General features: G+C 43.9%; 1 protein-coding gene across 1 annotated transcript in view; it reads left to right on the plus strand.

Annotated features, from left to right (window-relative positions):
• The window catches only part of PCDH15 (protocadherin related 15), a 2,681,631-nt gene that overhangs the window by 1,911,754 nt on the left and 744,014 nt on the right, over positions 1-25,863 (plus strand). The window contains exon 20 of the mRNA XM_069240977.1: positions 14,198-14,422. Coding sequence (XP_069097078.1) covers positions 14,198-14,422 — 225 coding nt within the window. The remainder of the gene's footprint in view (positions 1-14,197; positions 14,423-25,863) is intronic.

The following is a 25,863-nucleotide window of genomic DNA, read 5'->3' on the forward strand; positions in this document are numbered from 1 at the left end:
AAAAATAGAACTAAGAGTTTAACACAGAGATCTGAATGTGTAACCCCTCCTCTATGCCCATATATCTGCCATGGAGATCAGTACAACTTAGATATTTATAATATTATAACTTGTGTGAAGTTAAGTGGTGATGTCACAAAGAACAGCCCAAACTAAAACAATAGCTATGCCCTCATTAAGAATGTAAAGCTTTGAGGCCACCATAAATTAATCTGACCCACCTCCAAAGATATTGTAGCTCAGAGGCTTTAACTCATTTATCTCACTGCCAGCATGAATGTTAAACCCCCATGGAGTTTCCACCATACTCTGCACACCTGATTTTCATCTCTGAATGTATGTTGATGAGGACCCTCCCCACTCTCCTAGAACTTATGTTCATATAGACATTGACATACTTACACAGTTACCGTGGATGGACCTGATGTTATTTCACCAGTGCTTGCCCTCATGACCAATATCCCTTTTATTCCATGTCTAAGAGCAGATAACTTCAAGGAAGTTAAACATGATAATTAAAGCTAACCCTAACTGCTTCACAATTATCTATCTTCTAAAAATGGCTGCAAGAACTAAAGCCATAGATTGTCCAAAGAACACCCAAAGACACTTATCACAGACCATTGTTTTTGCAATTGTAAGGGGTGCCTATAGGGAAACCAGATTATCTTCTCCCACAACCCCTCTTATTGGGAACACTTCTTCACTAAACGTCTCCTTGGAAACTCATAGGGTTCAAATCTCTCATCATCTCCATCACCCAGCCTCAAAGCTGAAGTGTTGATCTCCATTCAAAATATTTGCAGCATTGTAATTCAAGCCTCTGTCATTTACCTGAGACAGTTTGACTCAGATTATTCGCTATATTGAACATCAAGAGTTCCAGGTTAGTATAGAATACTTACCTTGTCTCCCTGTACTCGACCCAGTCCTGAGCAAGACACTCACCCTCTGCCCTAATCCACCCCTGATTACACCAGAGTTTCCCACCTATTGAAAATAACCTCACCTGCACCTCACTGATGTAAAACAGCCCTCACCCCAAGATTGATCCTGACACACAACTCAGTGTTTCAACCAAGATGTTTGCAGTGACTCTCCATTGTATGATACATGATACTTTCTCTCATTCTTAATATCTTAGATAGATTACTCACCTTAACCAATGCATTTGCCCCCCTTCCTGCAAACCTGGATGCCATAACCCTCACAACATTAAAAATAGAGAAATTCCTAGCTTACCTCTTTCTTATGAGCAAAGGAATACAAGACACAGCACCACATCCTGGAATCCCAGGATCAATATGGCTTGCTGCCAAAAGGGAGCATCCAACACTTTATCAAAAGAGGCAATTGACACACTATTAGAGTTCTACAACAAACTCCAAACAAATCTCCCAGTAAACAACATATTTAACATCTCTCACCCTCCCTTACCCTCTTTCATTCCACATGTGCAGGGGGACTCTCCTGTAATTAGCCTGTTACTGGTAGGGTTTCTCTCTCACTCTCCATCACCCCTTCAACTGTCTTTCCCTGTTTTGGACCGATCGAGGAGGTTAGGTTATCAATCTGCCCCTTTGAATGTTATAAAGGGGAAATGGGTGGATTATAGCCTGAGTCCAGAACCTGGCTCTCCCTCTCAGGAAAGGGGTACATTCATGAAACAACAAGACTAGAGAGGAAACTGCATCACAAAACAATTGGAAATCATCTAGCAGCCAGTAATTATACCTAGAATTCAGTTAACCATAAAGTATTATTTTTCAGCACCCTATACCTTAACCTCAAAAAAAATAAAAAATAAACATTTTTGGTACCCCTTATCTGACTTTAACTATGTTGGTGTATTTTTACTTAATAAAATCATCTAGCAGCAGAAGAACCCCACAACCAAATATGATATTATTATTATCTCAAAGCATACATATGATGAGCTATCTGATTCTTTGGCAGACAAGATTAAAAGTTTACACAATCATTGCCTGTTAGCTCAGCGGACTTCCTAACCTTCTGTACCACACCAAAGACTAATACTTCCAATAGAGAGTTCAGAGAAATCAATGAAAATGAAATTATCAAGAAGAATATAAGGACTGTGTCTGATAGGAAAGTAAAATAATTATTTTTGAGTGTTAAAGGGTCATAGCAGAGATATTCATCCAGATCAGGAGATGGTGTGGTGAGATTTGGATTCATTTTTGCATGATTGAAGACCACGGGAAATATCAACAGCTTAGAGCAGCTTGGCCCCCAAGTAAATCAAGAGTAATTGTGCCAGAGCATTACAGAGCAATACTTTTCCAGTTGTCTGCAGCAATCAATTGGAACAGACTAAAGTAGAAGTAGTAGAAGGTAAAACTACTGACAAAGTGGGTATAAAATAGTTTATCGATTGTACATGAATTGTAGATGGTAGGCATATGTAATGCACTAATCACCTGGGGAATTGTTCTTTGAAAAATGTTAAGCTCTATTCACAGGCATTGTGTTCATCTTTGTAGAAGAATAAAGCCTTAAGTGCTGGTCAAGATTCAGAAAGTTATTTTTGCTTGCCCATTCCAATGCCCCTAACTGATAATTTTCAGCAAGATTTGGGAGAACCAGAATCTTGATTAACTCAAGGCATATTCGGGATGTTAGAGGTTGGGTCTCTAGATGGCAAAGTCATGTACCCTGTTAAAGTAGGGACCACAATCCTAGTCAGGGTAATTTAGCTACACACAATTAGACTGACAAAGAACAGACAGGCTTAACTTAGGAGTTAATGCATAAAGTATTTGTGAAACACTTAAAACAGTAAAACAGTGAAAACACCACACAAAAATAATCCACACCAAGTTAGAAAAATAGATCTTAATGTAATGATCAAAACAAGACCAGAAATACAAAAACAAATAAATAGAAGTCGAGATGTGAATTTTAAAAGAATATATGCAATTGTAGTGCTTATAAGTTTAAAGCGCCAACTAGGGCTATCTGGTCACGCCAAACGTGGTTAAATCCAAAATTCAGGAAAACGGCAATGGAGCACAGGTTGGCTACAGGGGCCAACCTTGTCCTGCTGACACAGTATCTTATGTGGAGAGTTGTGTCAACGACAACGACCTAATGTGAGGAGCAGAGGCGGAGATGCGAAGGTGATGTGTTGGTTCCAATCCGCTCAGAAGGAGATATGTTGTCATTGAGCTGCGTATTCGTCGATCCTTGAGGAGTGGTGCGGTGTTGCACCCTTTCCGATGAAGGTGATGCATAGTTGTCAAGCCACACAGCTGATAATGTGAAGGCGAAGCATTGGGGTGAGGGCTATGCGCCGGTTCCAAGCTGTGTAGTTGGTGCTGCAATGTCATTGCCATCAGTGGTGGTTGAAGAGAGATGCTGCGGTTCAGGTCAGCGCAGTGACAGAAATGCGTGAATTCTGCTGGATCAGCCAGGAAAACTCACTTCTATGGGCCCAGGACTGGATTTGCACCACAGGGTAGGGCAGGACTCACAGTCGAAGAGATGTAGCAGAGGTGAGTGAAGTCTTTGATGTCCCTGAGACTTCAGACCAAGAGGCAAGCCAGCAAGTCCTTGCAGTCACGTTGGTGCTGGGGATGTAGAGGTGCAGCTCCAATCCTTTTCACTCCCAGGCAAGGAGGGCAGCAGGGCAGGCACAGCAAAACTGGAGTTCAGTAAAGTTCAGCAGAGTTCTGACAGAGTGGCAGTCTTTTTAGCATGACAGCAGTCCTTTATTATGGCAGAATACCATGTCCAGAAGTGTATTGATTTGATGGTGTTAGAAGTCCAGTTCTTATGCCAAGTGGTGCCTTTGAAGGGGGGAGACTTCAAAGAGAGGCCTTTAAAGACCCTTCCTTTCTGCCCTGACTGTAGTCACACTATTCAGCCCTTTGTAAGGACTCAGACACCAACCCATTCAGGTCCATGGGTTCCTCCCTCCCATCCTGCACACGTTGGGCCATCAACATGCAGATGGCCACTCATTCACACCTAAGCTCCCTTTGTGTGTGGCTGTCAGGAGAGAATGCACAAGAGCCTAGCTGTCACCCACCTAGATGTGTGTTCAAAGGCAGGCAGAAGGCACTAGATGATTCAAAGTAAGAAAATGCCAGCTTTCTAGAAGTGGCATTTTCAGAATTACAATTTAAAATCTGACTTCACCATAATTTGTGATTTTAAATTTTGATTCCAGTGACACCAAACCTGGGGGTCCTATCTCTTCTGTATTCGAAATTACACTTGAGAAAAGATAATAAGGCAATACCAATGTTAACTATGGAAGAGAAAGACTTTGCAGTAGTGAAGAGTTCTTCACTACTTGGAAATGTAAAACTTAAAAGTACATGTCCAACACTTCAAATAAACTGCACCCCACCTCTGGGGCTGTCCAGGGCATACCTTAGGGGTGACCTATATGTATTACAATAGAAGGTTTAGGCCTGCAAAGATTGTTAACTGGCTAGTCTGGCATGGCAGTTTAAAACTGCACACCCAGGGTCTGCAATGGCAGGCTTGAGTCATGTTCAAAGGGCCACTTATGTGGATGGCACCATCGGTGCTGCAGGTTCACTAGTAGCAGTATATTTACAGGCCCTAGGAACATGTAGTATAGTTTTATAGGGCCCTTTAAGTAAATAAATCTGCTAGTTGTGGATAAGCCAATGGTACCATGTTGTAAGGAAAGAACATATACACTTTAGCACTGATCAGCAGTGGTAAAGTGCCCAGAGTTCTAAAGCCATCAAAAACGAAGTAAGAAACTGGAGGGCAGAAGGCAAAAAAGTCAGGTGAAACCACACCCAGGATGCCAGGTGTAACATGGTTCCCTCCCATCTGAAAGTGGGGAAAGCTACCCAACCCCTTGGAAGTTCTCTTCATTAAGGAGTAAGAACCTGGAGAGACTTCAGCAGTGGCGTGGTCTCTTCTAGAATGGTGTTCCACTTTAAAGTCCATTCCTGGAGGGAGATGAACCAACTCAAAGGTTTGGGATTTTCACTCCTCATCTACATTAATGATCTGAGGGGCCTGTGGTCTGTCTGAACCCAGAAGTGAGTGCCAAACAGGTGTGAACTTCTTCAGCTCCCAGGCCACGGCAAAGGCTTCCCTTTTCATTGCGCTCCACCTCTGTTTCCTAGGAAGTAGCCTTTTATTGATGAAGACTACAGGTTGATCCAGGCCCTCTTTATTGAGCTGTGAGAGCACGGACCCTACACCATGGTCTGAGGTGTCTGTTTGGACAATAAATTCTTGGGAGAAGACAGGGGCCTTGATCACAGGTGCTGTGCACATGGCCTCCTTCGGGTATCAAAAGCTTTCTGGAATGCATCTGCCGAGATCACCTGACGTGGCCACTTTCTAGAAATCAGCTCTGTCAAAGGGGCAACAATGGTGCCATACTCCTTGATGAATCTTCTGTAATAACCAGTGAGGCCTAAAAAGGCTGTCACTACTGTCTGGGTCTTTGTGGGTTTCCAAGCCAGAATGCTCTCAATTTTGGCTTGGAGGGGTTTCACTTTGCCATCATCCAGTTGGTAACCCAAGTGGACCACTGACCCATGCCCTATTTGGCACTTACTGGCCTTGATAGCCAGGCCTGCCCTCTACAGAGCCTGAAGCACTTCCTTATGGTGCAAGGGGTAGTCCTCCAAGTTAGAGATGAAGTGTGTTGTCTAGCTAGGTCGCACTTAAGCTCTCCAGGCCAGCTAGGGTCTGTTTGACCAACCTCTGGAAGGTGACAGGGGAATTCTTTAACCTGAATGGTATGCACCAGAACGGGAGGTGCCCCATTGGTATACAGAACACAGACCTCTCCTTCAACCCCATGGTCAAGACAATCTGCCAGTACCCGGATGTTAAGTCACGCATGCTGAGGTACCTGGCAGCTCCAAGCTGATCTATGAGCTCATCAGCTCTGGGAATGGTGTGCGCATCAGTCTTAATGACCGCATCAAACCCAAAGTAGTCCACAAGTTCAGGTGTGACACCTGGAGGAGCAGCCTTGGGGACCAAAACCACTGGACTGGACCAATTAATTGTTACACATCTCAATTGTTAGAGTGCATAATTAGGCCAATTGTCAGATGTCTCAATTACGCCAGCTTCTTGGCGGCCTCCTCCTTAATGCTGGCTCTTCCCTTATTAGGCAACCTATACATTTGTTCCACTGGGCTAGACCAATTAATTGTTAGAGGGCTCAATTACGCCAGCTTCTTGTAAGCCTCCTCCTTAATGCTGGCTCTCCCCTTATCAAACAACCTATACATTTTGTTCTCTACAGATGTGCTGTCCCCAGTATCAATATCATGATTACACCATGTAGTTAGTTCTGGTATAAGGGAGAACAAAGAGGCAAACTGCCCTAGCAACTGACAGCAGTCTCTCTTTTGGTATAGGGTCAGTGTAGGAGAGAGGATGACACCGTCCACTAAACCATCATGCTTCTTGGAAGATAGGAGTTCGGACAGACGTTCACTCTCCTCTTCCAACTCATCATCTGTGACTGGAAGCATGGTAATTTCAGAACTCTCAAGGTGGGGTTTGAGATGCTTGACATGAAGGTCCCTCAAAGGGTTCCTAGGAATCTTAAGGTCCGCCAGGTTGGTGACATCACTCTTGCTCTCTTTTACCTGATAGGGCCTAGACCAGTGGTTTTACAGAGCTTAGGGCTCCATGTGCCCCATGACCGATACCTTTTGGCCAGGCTGTCATTCTGGTCATACCAGCATTTCATGTCTTCCTGGGTGTCTTATAGTTTTCTTGGAAGAGCTTCCTGAAGGTCATTGTCTGGATGTGTAGGGCCAGCATGTAGCTGACCACATCCTGAGGAGCTCTCCGGAGAGCTCGCTGCTAGCCCTCCTTTACTAAACTGAGAGGCCTTCTCACAGGGTGCCCATAAATAGGTTCATGGTCAACTCCCTTCTGCTGTGCTTCTCTCTAGTCAAACAACAGGCATGTAGGAGGACGTCCCACTTATGTCTCCATGATTTGGGTAGACCCATAATTATGTCCTTGAGCTTTCTGTTGAACCTCTCAAAAAAAACATTTGGTTTGGGGGTGGTAAGGAGTGAAGGACTTGTAGGTTACCCCATATTCCATTTGCATGGCCTTCATACAAATGGTCATGAGGTTGCTACCCCTTCAGATACCACCTTCTTGGGGAAACCTCCATGGGTAAAGGTCCCCACGAATGCTCTGGCCACGGTGGGTGCACCCACTTTCCTTAGAGGGATAGCTTCTGGGTACTGGGTGGCATGGTCCACCAAGACCAGAGACAATCTGTAGCCCATGACTGACGTGGGGTGCAGAAGCCCAATGATGTTGTTGCTCACCCGATCAAAGGGGGTAACAATGACAGGAGAATGTTGTATGGGGGCCTTACACTTCTGCCCTGTCTTGCAGCTAGTCTCGCAAGTAGGACAGGACCTACAGAAGGCATCTGAAGCCTTCCTCATTTGAGGCCAATGAAAGTGGGTGACAAGCTGAGGCCCAGGCAGTTGGTGACTCTTCTGGCAAACAAATGATCTACTGGCCTGTCAAAGGTATTGTCTTGCCACAAATGACCTGCCAGTTCCACATGATGAGCCAAACCCAGTAGGGAGGTCTCTGGAGCACTGGAAGACCACCAACTGATGTGTTCCACCAGGCTCAGGAGCCTTAGGCTCACTATATAGGTGACCATTTTCCCAGTAGATCAGTTGCTTGCCAGAAGTGTCACAAGCGGCCTGGGCCTCAGCCTGCTGCCAAAGACCCACAAGAGTAGAGCACTCCTTCTGCGCTTTGCAGAACTCCTCCTGTTGGCATCCCCTTCCTGCTGCCAGTTGGACAGCTCAGACAGGTTCCTTCATTTTTCCACATCCTTCCCTATAGATATTGGGGTGCCCCTCTCAGATTTAGCTTCTTCCTGTAGCGTGGGAATTTCAGGATCAGGTTTCTCGCATCCCTCTCTCTTCTTCTTCTTGACAGTACCCTGTGCCATTCTTCCAGACTCAAGGACTTTCTGGTCACCTTCTGGAGCTGCTATGAACCGTGTGGTCAGGCACACCTGTTCAAGCAATCCCACAATTCCCATGTATGACCTAAGCTCCACCTCCTTCCAGGTCATATGCTTCAGGTCAGACAATCCATGAATGTACTCACAGCTACCCTCAAGGAACCTGAGACCCCTCCCCCCCACTCATATGGAACCAGATCCACTGAATAGTGGCTCTTGCAGCTGTCAGTAGCAACACATTTTTAGAACACATTAGGGACTAACTGCTCTGAAGACACCAGATGACAACTGTCATACTGGGTCCTGTGTCTCTCAGAGCCTCCACCCTCTGGCCACTGACCCACTGACTGTACTTCTTAGTAGTGTTTGGCATGTTGATCCTCTGCACCATCTCTCTGTTTTCCGGGAAGCTTAGGGTAACCTCTATACTGTCCTCCAAGTCTGGGGCAATCTCCTTCCCAAGTGCTACACTAGCCAACTTCAGTGACTGCCTACTTTTGCAGAAGTCAGTAGATGATTTAAAGTAAGAAGATGCCGGAACTGCCATACCAGGTCCTCCCTGGACCGGAAACATGCATCCTAGGACCAGTTTCAGGGTATCCCCCTTTATTAACCAGGCTAGCTGGCCATGCCCAGAGGACCACTGTGCCCTGGGCATGACCACTAGACCCAGTGCCATGCAGGGGGCCCATATAAGGGGCCTCGAATGGCACAGAAAAAAAAAATGTAATGCTTATCTATACTTACCTAGGATGGGGTTCCACATCCTTTGGCATCCCTCTGGTGTAGGTGGGGGTGTTCCTGGCTCTTGGGGTGGGCACCTGTGGGCCCATTCCATGGTGTATGGCCATGGAAATGGGCCCACAGGTACCTTAAGGCCTGGTCAAGCTAAGCAAGCTAGGCAAGCTTAGCGTCATTATTTGGGTCCGCCCCTATCAACCGTGCATCATTTCTTGGATGGGGGGATGGGGATAAATATGGCGCTAAGGGCTTAGCGTAATTTTTTGGATGGGAACACCTACCTTGCATCTCATTGACGCACGGTGGGTTCACGTATCCAAAAAATTACACTAACTCCAATAGACAGGTTTAGCGTCAGAATATAAATGTGGAGTTAAGTTTGCGACGTTTTACCGTTAAAAAATATTACATTTTGTAATCACTATATGTTCTCTTTGATTCTTGGGTGTCACACAGTACTGAGGCATGGAAATCCATTAACCACAGGTCAGTAATACATGCTATCAATGTCTCAAACTGTGTAGGAACATGTGGTGTGTAGTCTTGGAGTCTTTTTTTCCAACCAGTTCACACTGTTCATTTCTGTACAAATTGTGCTGGTCAGTTTTTGCTCTCGTGATCTCTCTAATGTGATTTCTGAAACATCCTATAACCTCTATATATTTCTATCTCATCAGTAAAGGGTGGACTGTCCTGCATGTATTTCTGTGAATTATGTGTTTCCTGTAGATCCTACTGGCTTTCTTTATGAGTCCCTGTTTTTTATGATGGAGGGAGATTTATATATACCTGAAAACATTGTGTCAGGATTGTCTTTTCTTGTAGTTAAGGCTAGTAGCTTGGGTGCCCCCTTATGATTGGGTCTGATGTGTTTCATGGGTGTAGTCAAACAATGATCTCCACCGGAAGAGGGACTTTATGTAGTATGAACCCTTCTACATGCACACAATGGGCAGTATAAAGATACCACTGAGCACAGAGGTCCAATCCACTGCTCTTTAGTTGCTCTAGGCAATTATGTTGCCAGTTGTTGTATCATTCTGAGCAGAGATATTACTTCTCCCCGAGGTGTCCTGGTTTCCCAGCTACTGAATATGCCTTTCTGATGTATGTTTAGATTTTGAATCAATTGTGAAAGTGTGTGGATACCTGCTGCATCATCAGCACTCAATCCATGTCTTCATGACACACTTGATTTTCAATTTTAATACAGTTCTGAGGGTGTAGATCCTGGCTTTACATTTCATAAGAGTGGCAGAAATTATGTTATTTTCAGCTTTCATTCAAATGTTGCTTCTAATATATTGCCTGCTACTGAAATGTCTGTTTCCCAAACATTAGATGACCTCATAAACAGTAATAAAGGTGATTTCCCCTTGGTGAGTCCATTGTGCCAGAGGTAGTAGCTGGGATGTGTCCGTCCCAATACATGTTTTTCTCAAATCTGCATTGCAACTATTGTCTTCAGCAGTTGAGTTGCTTCCCGAGGAGTAAACTGGGAGTTCCTGTGCTACTATGTTTATATGAACGGGGGTGGAAGTAGTTATTTGTATCTATTAATAAGTTATTCGTATGAATGACAGACGTGAGTATTTTACAATGTTTACATTTGTGCATGCTGGAGAGAACTCTGGGCTCCTCATCTATTTGGGGAGGGGGGGTTTGCATGTGTGTGTGTGTGTCACAGAAGGCCTGTTTCCTGGAATTTATTTGCAGACATACAGGATTTCAGGGCAGTGTGGTCAACACATTTGTGGTCATTTTTATTGTAGGTTTTAGATTTGCATTTCTGATTGGTACCACAATCAGAGTGTTCTGTGCATATTTTAATTTTCAGCATTACTGGCTTATGTGGCGGGCTAGCTCTTTAAACTGGATTTACATTTGTGGTGAATGGGAGCATGCTGTGGTATAGCTATGGGCATTGATTTTCATTTGAATAGGAAATGTGATATTCTTTTGCTATCCAAAGCAAAATACTGCCTGAAATTAGATTTTCTAGACCCTCTTGGGGAACCTGGGGGACTGTAGCCCTCGAGCTACCTAAGTATTACATTAGGATGGGGCATACTGGGTAATGATCAGTCCTGTGAGACACTTAGGATTATTTGTTTTACCACTTTTAAACATGAATAGATGCACCCAAGAATGCTCACTAGGAATATGTTTTATGGTTTTCATTAAAATCAATGGCTTATCTTTGTGCATAAAATGTGTGTAGTTGTAGCTATACAAGTGAACAAAACGAGAAATAAAAAACAAATAATAAAGAGCTTGTTACCACGGATTGCAACACCATAATGATATTTCGGAATGGGAAAAATTAAATCGGCCCTGACTTTCCAAGCCTCCTTTCCTGCTACTAGATAAGCTATCTTAGGACCAAATGGACCTCTTCACATTTTCAAAGTGGCCTCTCACCCTCCAGTAAGGCGGGCTTTCATGCCCCTAGCTAGTTTTACCAGAATTTCCAATCTGCAGCAGTTGGCGTAGCAACCCATGTCACAAAACAGGGATCCCACCAAAAAATATGCTGCAGTAGAGGGAAGATGCCACAAACCAAACTTCAGAAGGAGCATGCACAGCAGATGGTAGTTTTAACTTTAAACTGCTGGCCGCTATCCATAACAGTATGGTGCAGCCTGAGGCAGCCTTTCCATACATGAGCAGGGGGGCAGGAGCAGAGTGGGATGAAAGAGCACTGTTGGGCCATCTCAAGTGGCCACCATGTTGAGCTCCCCCTCAAAAAGACTCCCTTACCTGGCCTTGGTCTTTAAGTGTAGTTTGTGTTTGCTAAAGTTAAATTGAATTCTACCTTTGAAGGCAACCAACTGAAAATTTGCCTGCAAAAAATAACTGCTTTTAACCACCCTACATAGTTGAACCTAAGTTTATTGAAATGAATTTACCCCTAGGTGTTGAAGTCTTAAGCCCTTGTTATGAGATCCACCGTACTGGAGAGGTGCAAATTCCCCACCCATAATTACTGCTAATATGAGTTGTCACCTCCACCAGTACATAACAATTATGAGGTAAATTCTATTGAATGGGAATAACAGTCCGAATCTAGTTTTGCCAGGTGTAAAATAACACAGATTTCCCTTTTCTGTGGAGCTTAATGTTCCCATTTACCAGCTCATCTCAGCAGATAGCACGTGCGTCAGGTGCAAGTGCTGTGCCGGGGTGGGAGGAGAGAGTTTTGAGAGAGTAGTGTGGAAAAGGTGAAAAGTGCCCTGCCTGGGGGAAACATGTAGGGTCCTATTTGTGAAACAAAAACACGGCAGAAACAGAAGCTAGCCTCAAAATATTTTCTAAACCTGGTATTCCAGGTAGTAAAAAGAAGGTCCAGTGTTCTAGTGTTAGCGCCTCAGACCTTAGTAAGAAAACTTTCAAGGGGACGCGAATAAGTCGATGAACATTTTGACTTGCAATTAAGAAGTTCTTACCATAGCTCCAGTACATAATCAATAATCGATACGCAATAATCAACTATCATTAGTAATCAAAAAAATCAATAATCAATGGAGTCAAAAAATGTCACACACCATGACATTTCATCCATAAATAAACACACCTTTAGTAAAAGTTTAGTACGTTTATTTCCCTATATTAACAGTGCTAAGGTCATGTAGAATGATCTCAAAATCAAATGGAACACATACAAAAACAACACTGGTTGTCCAAAGTGGCGGAATAAACACAATCTAATCAAAGCTTGAACCACAACATATTCTAGAGTTATAGTGCAAATCAATAGCAGGTCAGCTGCGACAAAGATATAACATACATGAAATTCAGCAAGGTAATTCAACATTCATTAGACCCTGTGATCGTCAGTCATTTGTGAGGGGCCTTAACTAACATCAGATTAGCATCAGCATGTTGGGCTTCATGCAAAACAATTTAGAAACATGAATTTTGAAAAACATCTCACTATGGATCAAACATAATTGCGCAGTTGGTACCTAGAAAGAAAAAGCATAATATGCATGACAGTCACAATTTATCATTGTATACCTATCCTCTGTATAGGTCAGCAAAGCAGAATCAGTCTTCGTCCTCAGGTCATCAGTCGATTAGCAAAGCATCAATGTCGGTATGAATCTCAAATCTCTCCTAAAGATTCCTCTTCTCTCCAAATCTGAATAAGTCTCTGTAAAACCTCTCTTCTCAAGCCTGAAGTCTTTTCCCTCTGCTGCATTGTTATATCAAAGTCATCTAAACTATCCCTTAATTCCCTATTGGTCAGTTAATCGTATGTTCATATTTTACTCAATAATATTTCTATACCAAATCTATGAGTTTTAATATTTCACTATTCACATAGTCCAGTTTATGATGTTCTCACCATCCGGCTTGACAGGTAACAATATTGTTGCAGCTTCCACTCCAGTTAGTATCCTCATTGTTCTTGTCCTGGGAAAGTCAGTCTCACACATATTACACATAAAATGTTACATTAGCAAGAACATCATCTCCTAACAGTCCTTCTCACAAAAAGCTTCTGTTAAGCACATTTAACAAGACAATGGACATTTCATAGTTTAATTCACCCTGTCAGCATTTTTATTAAACGCTAAGAAATACAGCTTCTGCATGAGGCCTGGCAAAATAGGCCAAGACACTTGCTAAGTTAAGGCATTCAATCAATAAGCTAAAGCATACTTCATAGCCCTTGATATGACATATTACTGCAGTAATCTATTACTTTTCATCATTTCATATGTATTAATCATTAATTAGTACACTTCGTTAACATTGGTGGCCATTCTTCGAGGTCACTTTTCAAACTTGTGCATTATTTTTCTACATTATTTCATTTTCTACATAAACTCATTATTCAAAATACTCATTTATAATTTCTAATTAAAACACCTGTGCTAGCACTAGTCACTTGCTATCTGGTGGAGTAGAATTCCACAGGGTAACTCTGCGCTGGCCAACTTGAAATGAGGTCCTAGATTGCTAAACCCTTCCTTGTAATGCATGTTGCCTTTTCAGAGATGATTGACTGTATTTTAGTGCAGTTATTGTACCTTAATTTTCTTCCTTAGCTTAAAGATAAAGTGCAGTGCCGATCTCGCTTAATTTACTTGATAAAAATCTATTATAAGCCATTTACAAAATGGTAAAATTTTACATTGTTGGCAGTCATCCTGTTTATAACAATGGCCATTTTCAAAACCTATACGTTTCCCTAAGCATTTATCTACCTGTAGTAAAGTGAAAAAATCTTTATTAACCAGCCTACGACAAACATTGCATCAAAACAAGTTTTGCTTCCTACGTTTGTTTACAAAAATAATAAATCCAATGATATGCTCAACCAACTGCTCTAGCTGTGTTTATAGTATGCACATTGCATCCATCTGCATATTTTTTGCTATTATGATTGAGTTGTTTATTGATTAATCTTTTGTAATTCTGTGCGCTTCCAATGATTTTTTTTAATTTTGTATTTTCTAGGCAAAAGACGCTGATCTCACTTCAAACATCACTTACCGCATACGAACCCTAGAAGCCACTCAGTTTTTTGCTCTGAATCATTTGACCGGTCAGTTGTCTCTTCTAAAGCCACTGGATTATGAATCATTTACAGGAAAAGATGCAGCATATACCTTCGTAGTGGAGGCCTTTGACATAACTGGTAGCATGCCTCCCGGCCTCGCTACAGTCACAGTCACAGTGAAGGTAAGTGCTCAAACTCCCAATCCCCCAGTGGTGCTGCGTGATTCTAAAAGCAAATGGTTGTAATACAAGCACCATCAGTTTTGCTAATGTTTCCTATTGCTAGTTGTTACAGATCCTTTACAGTACTGGTTTTCAGTGCATTATGTGGCACGCTGTAGAAAGACAAGAAAGTAGGACAATGACATGGAAAGTTATAGAAATTCACTGGAAAAACAAAAGTTTACATGGACATTATAGTTGGGCTCACACTGTAAATGTACAAAACCATAGAAATTCCCCTTTTATAACTAGAGTGATTACCCTACAAATTACAGCACTAATGACTTCTTTGATAACATCATTGATAATATCAATGTAATACTTGCAGTAAATATTTTGGCAAAAAAACTGTATATATATATATATATATATATATGTATATATATATATATATATGTGTGTATATATATATATATATATATATATATATACTATACTTAATTTACTCAAAAGCAAGTTTGTAGTAAATTTTTACCTGTGGGCACCTTTAGAGATATAGACAACTCTGGTGCAAAACTGGACAAAGGAAAGGGGAGTGACTACTCCCCTGTCCATCACCACCCAAGGCGTGGTGCTCAGAGCTCCTCCAGGGGGTCCCTGGGTTCTGCCTCCTTGTAATCAGGATGGGCAGGAAACTCTGGGAGCCTCTGAGTGGCCAGTGCCAGCAAGTGACGTCAGAGCCCTCCCCTTATAGGGGCTTACCTGGTTAGGTAACCATTCCCTCTTTCAGGGATATTTAAGGACTCTCCTTTGGGTGGTTCTTCAGATCCGGATTGCAAGACTCCAGCAGGAATCCTCTGCATCCTTTAATTCACCTTCTCACCGAAGAAACTGCATCTGGACCTTCCAGGGACTCTACAAACTGCAACAAAGAAGTTAAGGTGTCTTCTGCAAAATTGTATCTTCAGCTCCTGCCAGCAACTGCAACTGTTTTCTGGTCATGCATCCTCAGAGGACAGCCTGTCTTTAGCCCGCACCAGAAGAGCGAAGGAATCTCCCTTGAAATGAAGGAGTCACTTCCCTGCTTCAGCAGGCACCTCACTGCAGCGACGACCGGTGGCTTGGGTCCCCTCTCCTGAAGAAGTGCATGGATCAAGCAACATGGGTGGTTGACTGAAGTGGTCCTGATGGTCCTGAAGTCCAACTGTCAAACTTTCGTTGAGGTAAGGGCTTGCCTCCCCATGCAAGACAGGACCCCCATGCACCACATGATTTGCAGTTGCCAAGGCTTGTGTGTGGCCTTCCACGAAGTTCTTCATCTATAGCACAGCTCCAGCCCCCAGCACTCCTTCCTGTGGAGCCAAGCTCTCTGAGTTGTTCTCTGGAGGTGTGGGATCCCTTTGTGTCGTGCTGCATGGGCCTCCATTTGTACCTTCTTTGTCCCCGTGCTGAGGGACTCCTGTGTGCGCTGTCTGGTCTTCTGTGGGCTCCCCGGACTGCTGAGGGCCCCCTCTATCTCCCCGTCCTGGGTAGAGTTGACCTGGTCCTTCCTGGGCACAGCCAGTGCCATTTACCGCTAACCGCAAGCTTTGCATTTACCAAGGCTTATTTTTGGCGGGATCCAACAGCGCAAACCAGACTGAAATCATCCATCCGACGTAGGACATCATCTGCACCAACCAGGAACCCTCATCTGTCTTCTTGGGTGCAGTACTGACTTTTGATCTTCACCGGTGGTTCTTTTGCACCTTCATCTGAGTTAGCAGGGGTTCCTGTTCTTCCTGGACTCTTCTGTGCTTCTTGGACATGATCCCCTTCTTCCGCAGGTCTTCAGGTCCAAGAATCCACTGTTGTTGTCTTGCATTCTCTTCTGGTTCTTGCATTATCTTCTTTTTTGTTTTCTTGTTTGTTCTAGGAAAGTTCCTGTGATTTACTTCTAATTTCCTGGGCTCTGGGGTGGGTTCTATTACTTACCTTTGGTGTTTTCTAAAACTCCCAGTGCCCCTCTAACACTACACTTGCCTAGGTGGGAAACCGACATTTGCATTCCATTCTTTTAGTATATGGTTTGTGTTCCCCCTTGGTCCATTTCTAACTATTGTGATTTTCACTATTTGCACTGTTTTCTGTTTACTTACCTGTTTTTGGATACTGGTGTATATGTTGTGTATTACTTACCGCCTAAAGGAATACAGTCTCTAAGGTATATTTGGCAGGTGTGTCACCAAAATAAAGTACCTTTATTTTTGTCCCACTAAGTATTTTCTTTCATGTGTCTAACTACTCTATGACTGTAGTGATATTGCATGTGCTTTGCATGTCTCCGAGTTAGGCCTTGGCTCTCATCCACACTACCACTAGAGAGCCTGGCTTCTAGACACTGATGACATAAACTAATAATGGATAACTGGACCTGGTATAAGGAGTAAGTACCTTTGGTACCCACTACAAACCAGGCCAGCCTCCTACATTGGTGGTGCAGCAGTGGGATAAGTACTTGCAATTGCCTTTTCACTCTGTCACTGGTGCTTTACACAGGAAAAAATACTCTATACCTAGAGCTATACCTATATACCTAGTTACGGGGGTCTAGTCTCTCTTTCCTTTCAGAGAGACTAGAAGTTAAGTAGAGTAGTTTTTTTTTCATTACACTACATTAATGCTACATCATGTCTACTGCTGGGCCTAGCTCTGAGGTCATGGGTACTCCCTATAAGAACATGACCTTCAAGGTATTGAAGGAGCTATGCCTAGGTAGAGGACTTGAGGTAGGAAAGAACCCAAATAAGAATTTCTTGTTGAGTCTCCTCCTCCAAGATCACCAAGAGCATGCTGGTGATCAGCCAGAGCAAGAGGAGAAGGAGGAGGTAGAGGGAGATTCTGAACCCTTAGAGTCAGGGGATCATCCTGTAGATTCAGGAGAGGGCTCTTCAAAGATCTTCCCCCTAGCAAAGCTTCTAGTGTAGCTGGCAGTGGGAAAGGTGGGTGCTCAGGGAGGGCTCCCTTCACACCTAGAGGTCAGGTTATTAGGGGTTACGAAGACTAGGGAAAGATCTAGCTCTGCTCATTCCCATATCACCTCAGTATCTGAGGGATCCCATGGTTCAACTCCAGCTGATGACTCCATAGATAGGGGGCTCAGAAAGTTGAGGCTGGAGGAGGCCAGACTGAGGCTGCAGCAGCAACAGGTAGCTGGGGAGGCCTTGGCTATGGAAAGGTAAAGACAGGGGTTGGGGTTTGTTCCCCATGGTGGTAGCAACGGCAATTTCAGGAGTTATGGGTCCAGGGAGGACACAGTTGACTCCAGGAATGTGCCCAAAATGATTCCCCCATACAAGGTGGGGGAGGACATACACAAGTGGTTTGCTGCACTTGAGAGGGCCTGTAAAGTTCGGAGGGTCCCTCAAAGGCAGCGGACTGCTATTCTTTGGTTGTCCTTCTCTGATAAAGGGAGGAACAGACTCCTTGTTGTCAGGGAGGAGTACTCAAACAATTACAGTGTCCTTAAGAATGCACTCTTGGATGGATTTAGCTCAACCACTGAACAATACAGGATTAAGTTCAGAGAGACCTGAAAAGACACTTCACAAGATTGGATAAGCTTTGTGGACTGTTCTGTGAGGGCTTTGGAAGGTTGGTTCCATGGCAGCAAATTGTCTGACTATGAGGGCTTATATAATCTAATTTTGAGAGAGCATATTTTGAACAACTGTATGTCTGATTTGTTACACCAGTACTTAGTATACTCAGGTCTAACTTCTCCCAAAGAATTGGGAAAGAAGGCAGACAAATGGGTCTGAACCAAGGTGAGCAGAAAAGCTCATACAGGGGGTGACACAGAAAAAAACAAAGAAGGTGAAAAGTCTCAGGATAAGCAAACATACAAATAAAGATTCATAATCAGGTCCACAACACTCCTCTGGGGGTGGGGATAACATTTCTTCTTCTTCATCTTTTGCACACACCAAAAAGGCTTGGTGTTATGTGTGCAAAAATAAAGACCACAGGCCAGGCGACAAATCCTGTCCAGGTAAAGCCCCTGAGCCAACCACCACTACTACATCCACTTCAACTTCAAGTGCCCCCAATTGTAGTAGTAATAGTGGTGGGACTACTGGCAATTGTCAAAGTAAAGGTGTGGTTGGTTTCACTTTTGGGTCCATCATAGAAACTGGGGTAGGTGTAGAAACCCTCAAGACAGTTTATTTCTCACCTGATGTCATTGACCTTGCCACCTTGGCTGCTTGTCCTCTTAACATGGATAAGTGCAAGCAGTCCATTCAAATAAATGGTGCTGAGGCCCAGGTCTACAGGGACACAGGTGCCAGTATCACTTTAGTGACTGAAAACTTGGTGTCACCTGCACAACTCCTCCTTGGACATAAGTACCAGGTTACTGATGTCCACAACCCCACTCAGGGGCATATTTATACTCCATTTGCGCTGGATTTGCGTCGTTTTTTTTAACGCAAATTCGACGCAAAACGAACTCCATATTTATACTCTGGCGTTAGACGCGTCTAGCGCCAAAGTTCAAGGAGTTTGTGTCATTTTTTAGCGTGGACACCTACTTTGCGTTAATGATATGCAAGGTAGGCGTTCCCGTCTAAAAAATGACTCCGAGGCATGTGCGCCGTATTTACACTCCCTGGCAAAAATGACGCCCAGGAGTGGGCGGGTCAAAAAAAATGACGTCCAGCCGCTTTTGCATCGTTTTTTAGCGCCTGGTCAGGGCAGGCGTTAAGGTACCTGTGGGCTCGGAAGGAGCCCAGAGGTGCCCTCCCATGCCCCCAGGGACACCCCCTGTCACCCTTGCCCACCCCAGGAGGACACCCAAGGATGGAGGGACCCATCCCAGGGAACTTAAGGTAAGTTCTGGTAAGTATTTTTTGTAAAAATAAATTGTGGCATAGGGGGGCCTGATTTGTGCCCCCCTACATGCCACTATGCATAATGACCATGCCCAGGGGACATAAGTCCCCTGGGCATGGCCATTGGGCAAGGGGGCATAACTCCTGTCTTTGCTAAGACAGGAGTCATTTTAATGGGGGTTGGGAGTAAAAAAAAATGGCGCAAATCGGGTTGAGGTGAAAATTTTGCCTCAGCCTGACTTGCCCCATTTTTTGGCGCCCAAGCTCCATATTCCCCTACGCCGGCGCAGCCTGGTGTACGTCATTTTTTTTGACGCACACCAGGCAGCTCCGCCGGCTAACGCCGGCTAACGTCATTGAATAAATACGGCGCCCGCATGGCGCTTCAGAATGGCGTTAGCCGGCATTAGATTTTTTGACGCACAACTGCGTTGGGGCAGTTGTGCGGCGAAAAGTATAAATATGGCCCTCAGTCTCTCCCCTTAGCTGTAGTGCAACTTAGTTGGGGTGGAGTTACTGACCCTAAGCAGGTGGTGGTGTCACCTAGCTTACCTGTAGATAGTCTCTTAAGAAATGACCTAGAGGCCTCAGGTTGGGCTAAGGTAGAGTTTATGACCCATGCATCCATGCTGCGTACACCCAAGGAATTGCTTCCTTTAATCTCAGGTGAGATTAAAAAGCAAATAAGAGAAGGGGTCTTGAAGCCTCAGGATCCATCTCACCACACAGGTAAAAGGGGCACAAAAGTATCCCCTACCCACCCTACCACTAACGATACAACTTCCTGTGGTGGGAAACACTTCTCCTAGGGTGGAACCTGTTCCCAAAGAGCCAATAGCTAACCCTGCTGGCCTCTCAGATGTAAAAGTACCTATGTGGGAATACTAACTCAGAAAAGCATCCATGCCCTGTATTAGTAAATTTGGAGCAACTCTCCAGCCCACCCAGAGAAACTTTAGTACAGCACCCCTGCACTGCCTCTAAAACTATAGGACAGCAGCCCTGTCCTTATGTGGAGCTCATGGGACAGCAACCCTGTCCAGCTCTACCCCAAGAGAGACAGCAACCTTGTCCTCTCTTAGAGCCATGAGGACAAAACGTGTTGCCCTGCTCCAGCCTTGCTAAGACAGTACCCCTGTCTGTCATTACAATCCTTAGGACAGCAACCCTGGCTTTAACATATAATCCCAGGGAAAGTCATCCTGCCTCACTTTAAAACTTTTTAATAAACTTACAAATAGTGAATCTCAGAGTTCACACTTGCACTGTTCTCTAGCTAAAAATCTCCAAATAGGGTGGTTCGCCTCCCCACAGCGAAGGGAGCATACAGTGGATAATAAAGGGAGTAACCACTCTATTGCAGATCTACTCTCCACTTATCACCACTTAGACAATAAAGTCTCAACTGGCCAAGGTTAGCCTTATTGTCCTATGTTTTTTTGGGGGGGTAGGGGTTGTGTGAGAATGTAACCTCTTTCTAGCACGGTTATCCCCATTTTTGGCCTGTTTGTCAGTGTATTTGACTGTGACATTGGGATCCTGCTACTTTGGTTTTTGGATACTGTTAACACAGTATTCCACTCATATTTGACATACTGGTGCCCCCTTATAATTCCCTAGTATATGGTACCCAGGGCATTGGGGTTCCAGGGGATCCCTATGGGCTGCAGCATTTCTTTTGCCACCCATAGGGAGCCCAGGCAAAGGCTTCTACAGGACTGCATTGTAGCCTGTGTGAAATGGTGCATGCACCCTTTCACTGCCATTTACACTGCCCTGGGTCACTTACAAGTCAACTATATGTCTGGCCTTTCAGCCCTAAAGGCTATGTGCGAAGTACATGTGTGTGAGGGCACCCCTGCACTAGCAGAGGTGCCCCCACATCATCCAGGACTATTTTCCCAGACTATGTGAGTGCGGGGGCGCCATTTTACGTGTGCACTGGTCATAGGTCGATACCTATGTCCAGCTTCACAATAGTAATTCCAAATATGGCCATGTAAGGTGTCTAACATTTTGGAATTTTACCCCAATGCTGGTTCTAACATTTGGTTGTATAATTCCATGCACTCGGGGGTCTCCACTGTGGAACCCCAGTACTGCCATACCAGCCTTCCGACGGTTTCCAGGCAGCCCTAGCTGCTGCCACCTCACAGACAGGTCTCTACCCTCCTGTTGCTCAAGCCGCTCAAGTTCAGGAAGGCAGTAACAAAAGATTTCCTTTGGGAGAGGTGTGTTACACATGCTCCATTTTGAAATAGGTGTTACAGGCATGGGAGGGTTAGCCTCCCAGAGCCTCTGGAAATGATTTGAAGGGCACAGAGGTTACCCTCCTTGCATAATCCAGTCTACATCGGTTCAGGGACCACCAGTCCATGCTCTGGTGCAAAACTGGACAAGAAAAGGGGAGTGACCCTCCCCTGTCCATCACCACCCCAAGGGCCGTGCTCAGAGCTCCTCCAGAGGGTCCTTGGGTTCTGCCATCTTGTTTTCAGTATGGGCAGGGAACCCTGGGAGCATCTGAGTGGCCAGTGCCAGCAGGTGATGTCAGAACCCTCCTCTGATAGGTGCTTACCTGGTTAGGTGACCAATCCCCCTTTCAGGGCTATTTAAGGTCTCTCCTTTGGGTGGTTCTTCAGATTCGAAGTGGAAGACTACAGCAGGAATCCTCTGTGTCCTTTACTTCACCTTCTCACAGAGGAAACTGGATCTGGACCCTCCAGGAATCCTACAAACTGCAACAAAGAAGCTAAAACGTCTTCTGAAACATTCTATCTTCAGCTCCTGCCAGCAACTGCAACTGTTTCCAGGTCGTGCATCCTCAGAGGACAGCCTGTCTTCAGCCTGCACCAGAGGAGAGAAAGAACCTCCCTTGAAGTGAAGGAGTCACTTCCCTGCTTCAGCAGGCACCCCTCTGCAGCGATGACTGGTGGCTTGGGTCCCCTTTACTGAAGAAGTTAGTGGATCCAGCAACACGGGTGGTGGACTGAAGTGGTCCAGATGGTCCTGAAGTCCAGCTGTCCAACTTTGGTGGAGGTAAGGACTTGCCTCCCCATGCAAGACAGTACCCCCGTGCATTGCGTGATTTTCAGTTGCCCAGGCTTTTGTGTGACCTTCCATGAAGTTCTTTGTGCACAGCACAGCTCCAGCTCCCAACACTCCTTCCTGAAATGCACAGCTCCCTGGGTAGTTCTCCTGCGGCGTGGGATCCCTTTGTATTGTGCTGTGTGGGCCTCCATTTGCACCCTCTCTATCCCCATGCTGTGGGACTCCTCTGTGCACTGTCTGGTCTTCCATGGGCTCTCCGGAATGCTGAGAGCCCCCTCTATCTCTCCTTTCTGGATAGAGTCGACCTGGTCCTTCCTGAACCCAGGCAGCGCCATTTACTGGTAACCGGGATCCAGCGGCACAAACCAGACTGCAATCATCCATCCGGCATGAGACATCATCTGCACCAACCAGGATCCTGTATCCATCTTCTTGGGGGCAGTACTGACTTTTGTTCTTCACCTGTAGTTCTTCTTTTGAACCTTTATCTGGGTTAGCAGGGGCTTCTGTTCTTCCTGGACTCTTCTGTGCTTCTTGGACTTGGTCTCCTTCTTTCGCAGGTCATCAGGTCCAGGAATCCACTGGTGTCTTACAGTCTCTTCTAGTTCTTGCATTATCTTCTTTTTCGTTTTGATGTGTGTTCTAGGAAAGTGATTTACTCCTACTTTCCTGAGCTCTGGGGTGGGTTCTATTAATTACCTTTGGTGTTTTCTAATACTCCAAGCACCCCCCTACACGACACCTGCCTAGGTGGGAAACCGACATTCGCATTTCATTTTTTTAGTATATGGTTTGTGTTCCCCCAGGCCCTTTTCTAACTATTGTGATTTTCACTATTTGCTCTGTTTTTCAACTGTTTACTTACCTTGTTTTGGATACTAGTGTATATATTGTGTATATTACTTACCTCCTAATGGAGTATAGTCTCTAAGGTATATTTGGCAAGTATGTCACCAAAGTAAAATGCCTTTATTTTTGCACCACTGAGTAGTGCATGAGCTTTGCATGTCTCATAGTTAGGCCTTGGCTGCTCATCCACACCACCACTAGAAAACCTGGCTTCTAGACACTGACTACATACACTAATAAGGGATAACTGGACCTGGTATAAGGTGTAAGTACCTTTGGTACCCACTACATACCAGGCCAGCCTTGTACAAACACCATGCACTGTACCACAAGGCCTACCCAATAGTGATAGATTAATATTGAACAGGGAGACTTTCACCTGTTGAAAAGTGTTGTTTTGGCTGGACAGACTGCAGGTTTAAACTGCAGCAGTGAGGCTACAATGGTTGGCCTGAAGACATGTTTTCCCTGTCACACTAGTGGATGGCACAATACATGCTGCAGTGCACAGGCTATATTTAACTTTCCATAATATGGATTCGTTTCTGCACCATATTCTATAGTACTTCATGAGAGTTAAAGATGATAATCAGGGTTTAGCCTATTGTTTCATATTTTAGAGGTCAGATCACATACAGTGGACCCTAGAAACAGTGCACCAGTGTGCACAGTCTAAAAAGAGCCTAAAAAACAGTAATAAAATTCAGCAAAAAATGGAGGGTGACCATTCAGAATTTCCTTTTTTTTTTCTAACACTACTGAAATGTACATCTTGATGTGCAGAGCTCTTTGCCACCGTGATGGAGTTTTCTCAACAGAAAAGATAGGTGAGGTAGAGGTGAAGGTATTCTTGTCTAGGTTTGTGAATAGCATTTTGTGTTACATGAATAGTGCTTGAGTAGTGCTACTTTACGTAGTATAGAATGTAATATGTGAAGAAGCTGCCATTTTTCTCTTTTTATTATAGACTGTCATCTTACACAAATGATTGAGTAAATTAGTAGTGTGGCATGTGCTTGATTCTTAAGTTACAATCCAATCTTCAGGGCATTATTTTGAAAGAGTGGCACATCTAGGTGTGCAAACTTTGATTGAGGACTCCTCCGAGAACATTATCTATGCTTTGGTCTTCCAGTGTAGCTACACTTGAGTTTGCTATGTGATTTATAGGCAGATTGTGAGAACACTTGTGTAAGAAATCAAAGTATTAGTTGAGAGGGTGAGAACCTACCTCAAATATTTATCACAATCCTTGTCCGGGTGAACCACTAAAGTCACTAAATAAACCTGTGCTTAATCATCTGATAGCTTCGCACCAAAGAAGTCAGGTTTATATGTAAGTATTTAAGCAGTACTCAAACAGTAATAACGTGAAAACACAACACAGGAAATTCCCAAATGAATTTAGGAAAATAGAGTGAACTTAATCAGTTGGCTGCAGCCCTCCCCGTACCCCTTCCCCCACACACCCCAAGTGCTCATTCCTTTTTTGGCTGTTATGGGGTATTTGTCCTTAGGGCTCCATAACCTTTTTTCCCCATAAGGTATTCACATCTAATGTGTGCCCTTTTTCACTACATCCTGATAATTGTAAAAGCACCCAGGGTTTGTGAATTCCCCTGGAGGTGACTGAGAAAATAAGCAAAATATAGCTAGATCTTGAAATTAGATAGGAAAAAACGTGCTCTGAAAAAAAGTGTCTGTTTTTTTTCTTCCTAAAAATGGCATTAATGAATAATTTAATAATTGTGCTAAGGTCATCATCATCCCAACTTTCAGAGCTGGATTAAAGAACTAATTTCTTACCAAAGTTTTGGCATTTCCTAAAGAGGTAGCCCATTTTTCCTATTTTTTGGGGTTTTCAACTTAGTTCCAGTTTGTGATAGAAGCCACTATAAAACCCATGGATGATCCATCAAAGCTATGGATTTCTGAAAAGCATACACAATTCCAAAATCAGCAAAGGGTCATATGTGAAGATCTCTCATGTATTACGCAAAATAACTATCTGTTGAAATAAAGGAATGCTGAAAATGAGTATAAAAAAATGGCCATTTGTGACAATGTTTGATTTGTCACTTTTTGTCACAACGGCTGATTTACAAAAGCAATATACCATTACATCCACTAGGGTCTTCTGGTTGTGGGTATATATAGGGTTTGTATCTTTTCCAAAAATCCAAGGTACACAGAGCCAAAAACTGAGCTGCATCGTGCAATGGTTTTTCATTGTGTACCGAGTATGGATCAATTCATATGGTGAAATATGTATAACGAAACAGAATATAAAGGAAACCTATGTTTTTCCAAAATGGACACAAGATATGGAGTTTAGGAGCAGTGGTTATTTTCACATATCTGAATTTGTGGGTACCTGAACTATCCTATGATATAGAGAGAACTTTTCAAAATGTCTTCTTTCTTACACACTGGCTTATCTTTGGAAGGCACAAATGCAGGGAAATCCAATTGATACAAAAAAATCTCCTACTATTTCATTATCCCACATGTCTTTTGATAAAATTAGTACCTCGCTTGTAAGGGTAGGCTTAGTGCCTGCATTAGAAAACAACACAAAACGCAACATGGATAGAACACATTTTCCACTCAAAACTAACCTGTTTTTTGCAAAGTAGGTAGCTATGGACATTGAGTCCTAGTTCAGCCAGCATGTAGAGAAACCTACCAAACCTG

This window comes from Pleurodeles waltl, chromosome 6, assembly GCF_031143425.1.
Source record: "Pleurodeles waltl isolate 20211129_DDA chromosome 6, aPleWal1.hap1.20221129, whole genome shotgun sequence".
In the NCBI taxonomy this organism is placed as follows: domain Eukaryota; kingdom Metazoa; phylum Chordata; class Amphibia; order Caudata; family Salamandridae; genus Pleurodeles; species Pleurodeles waltl.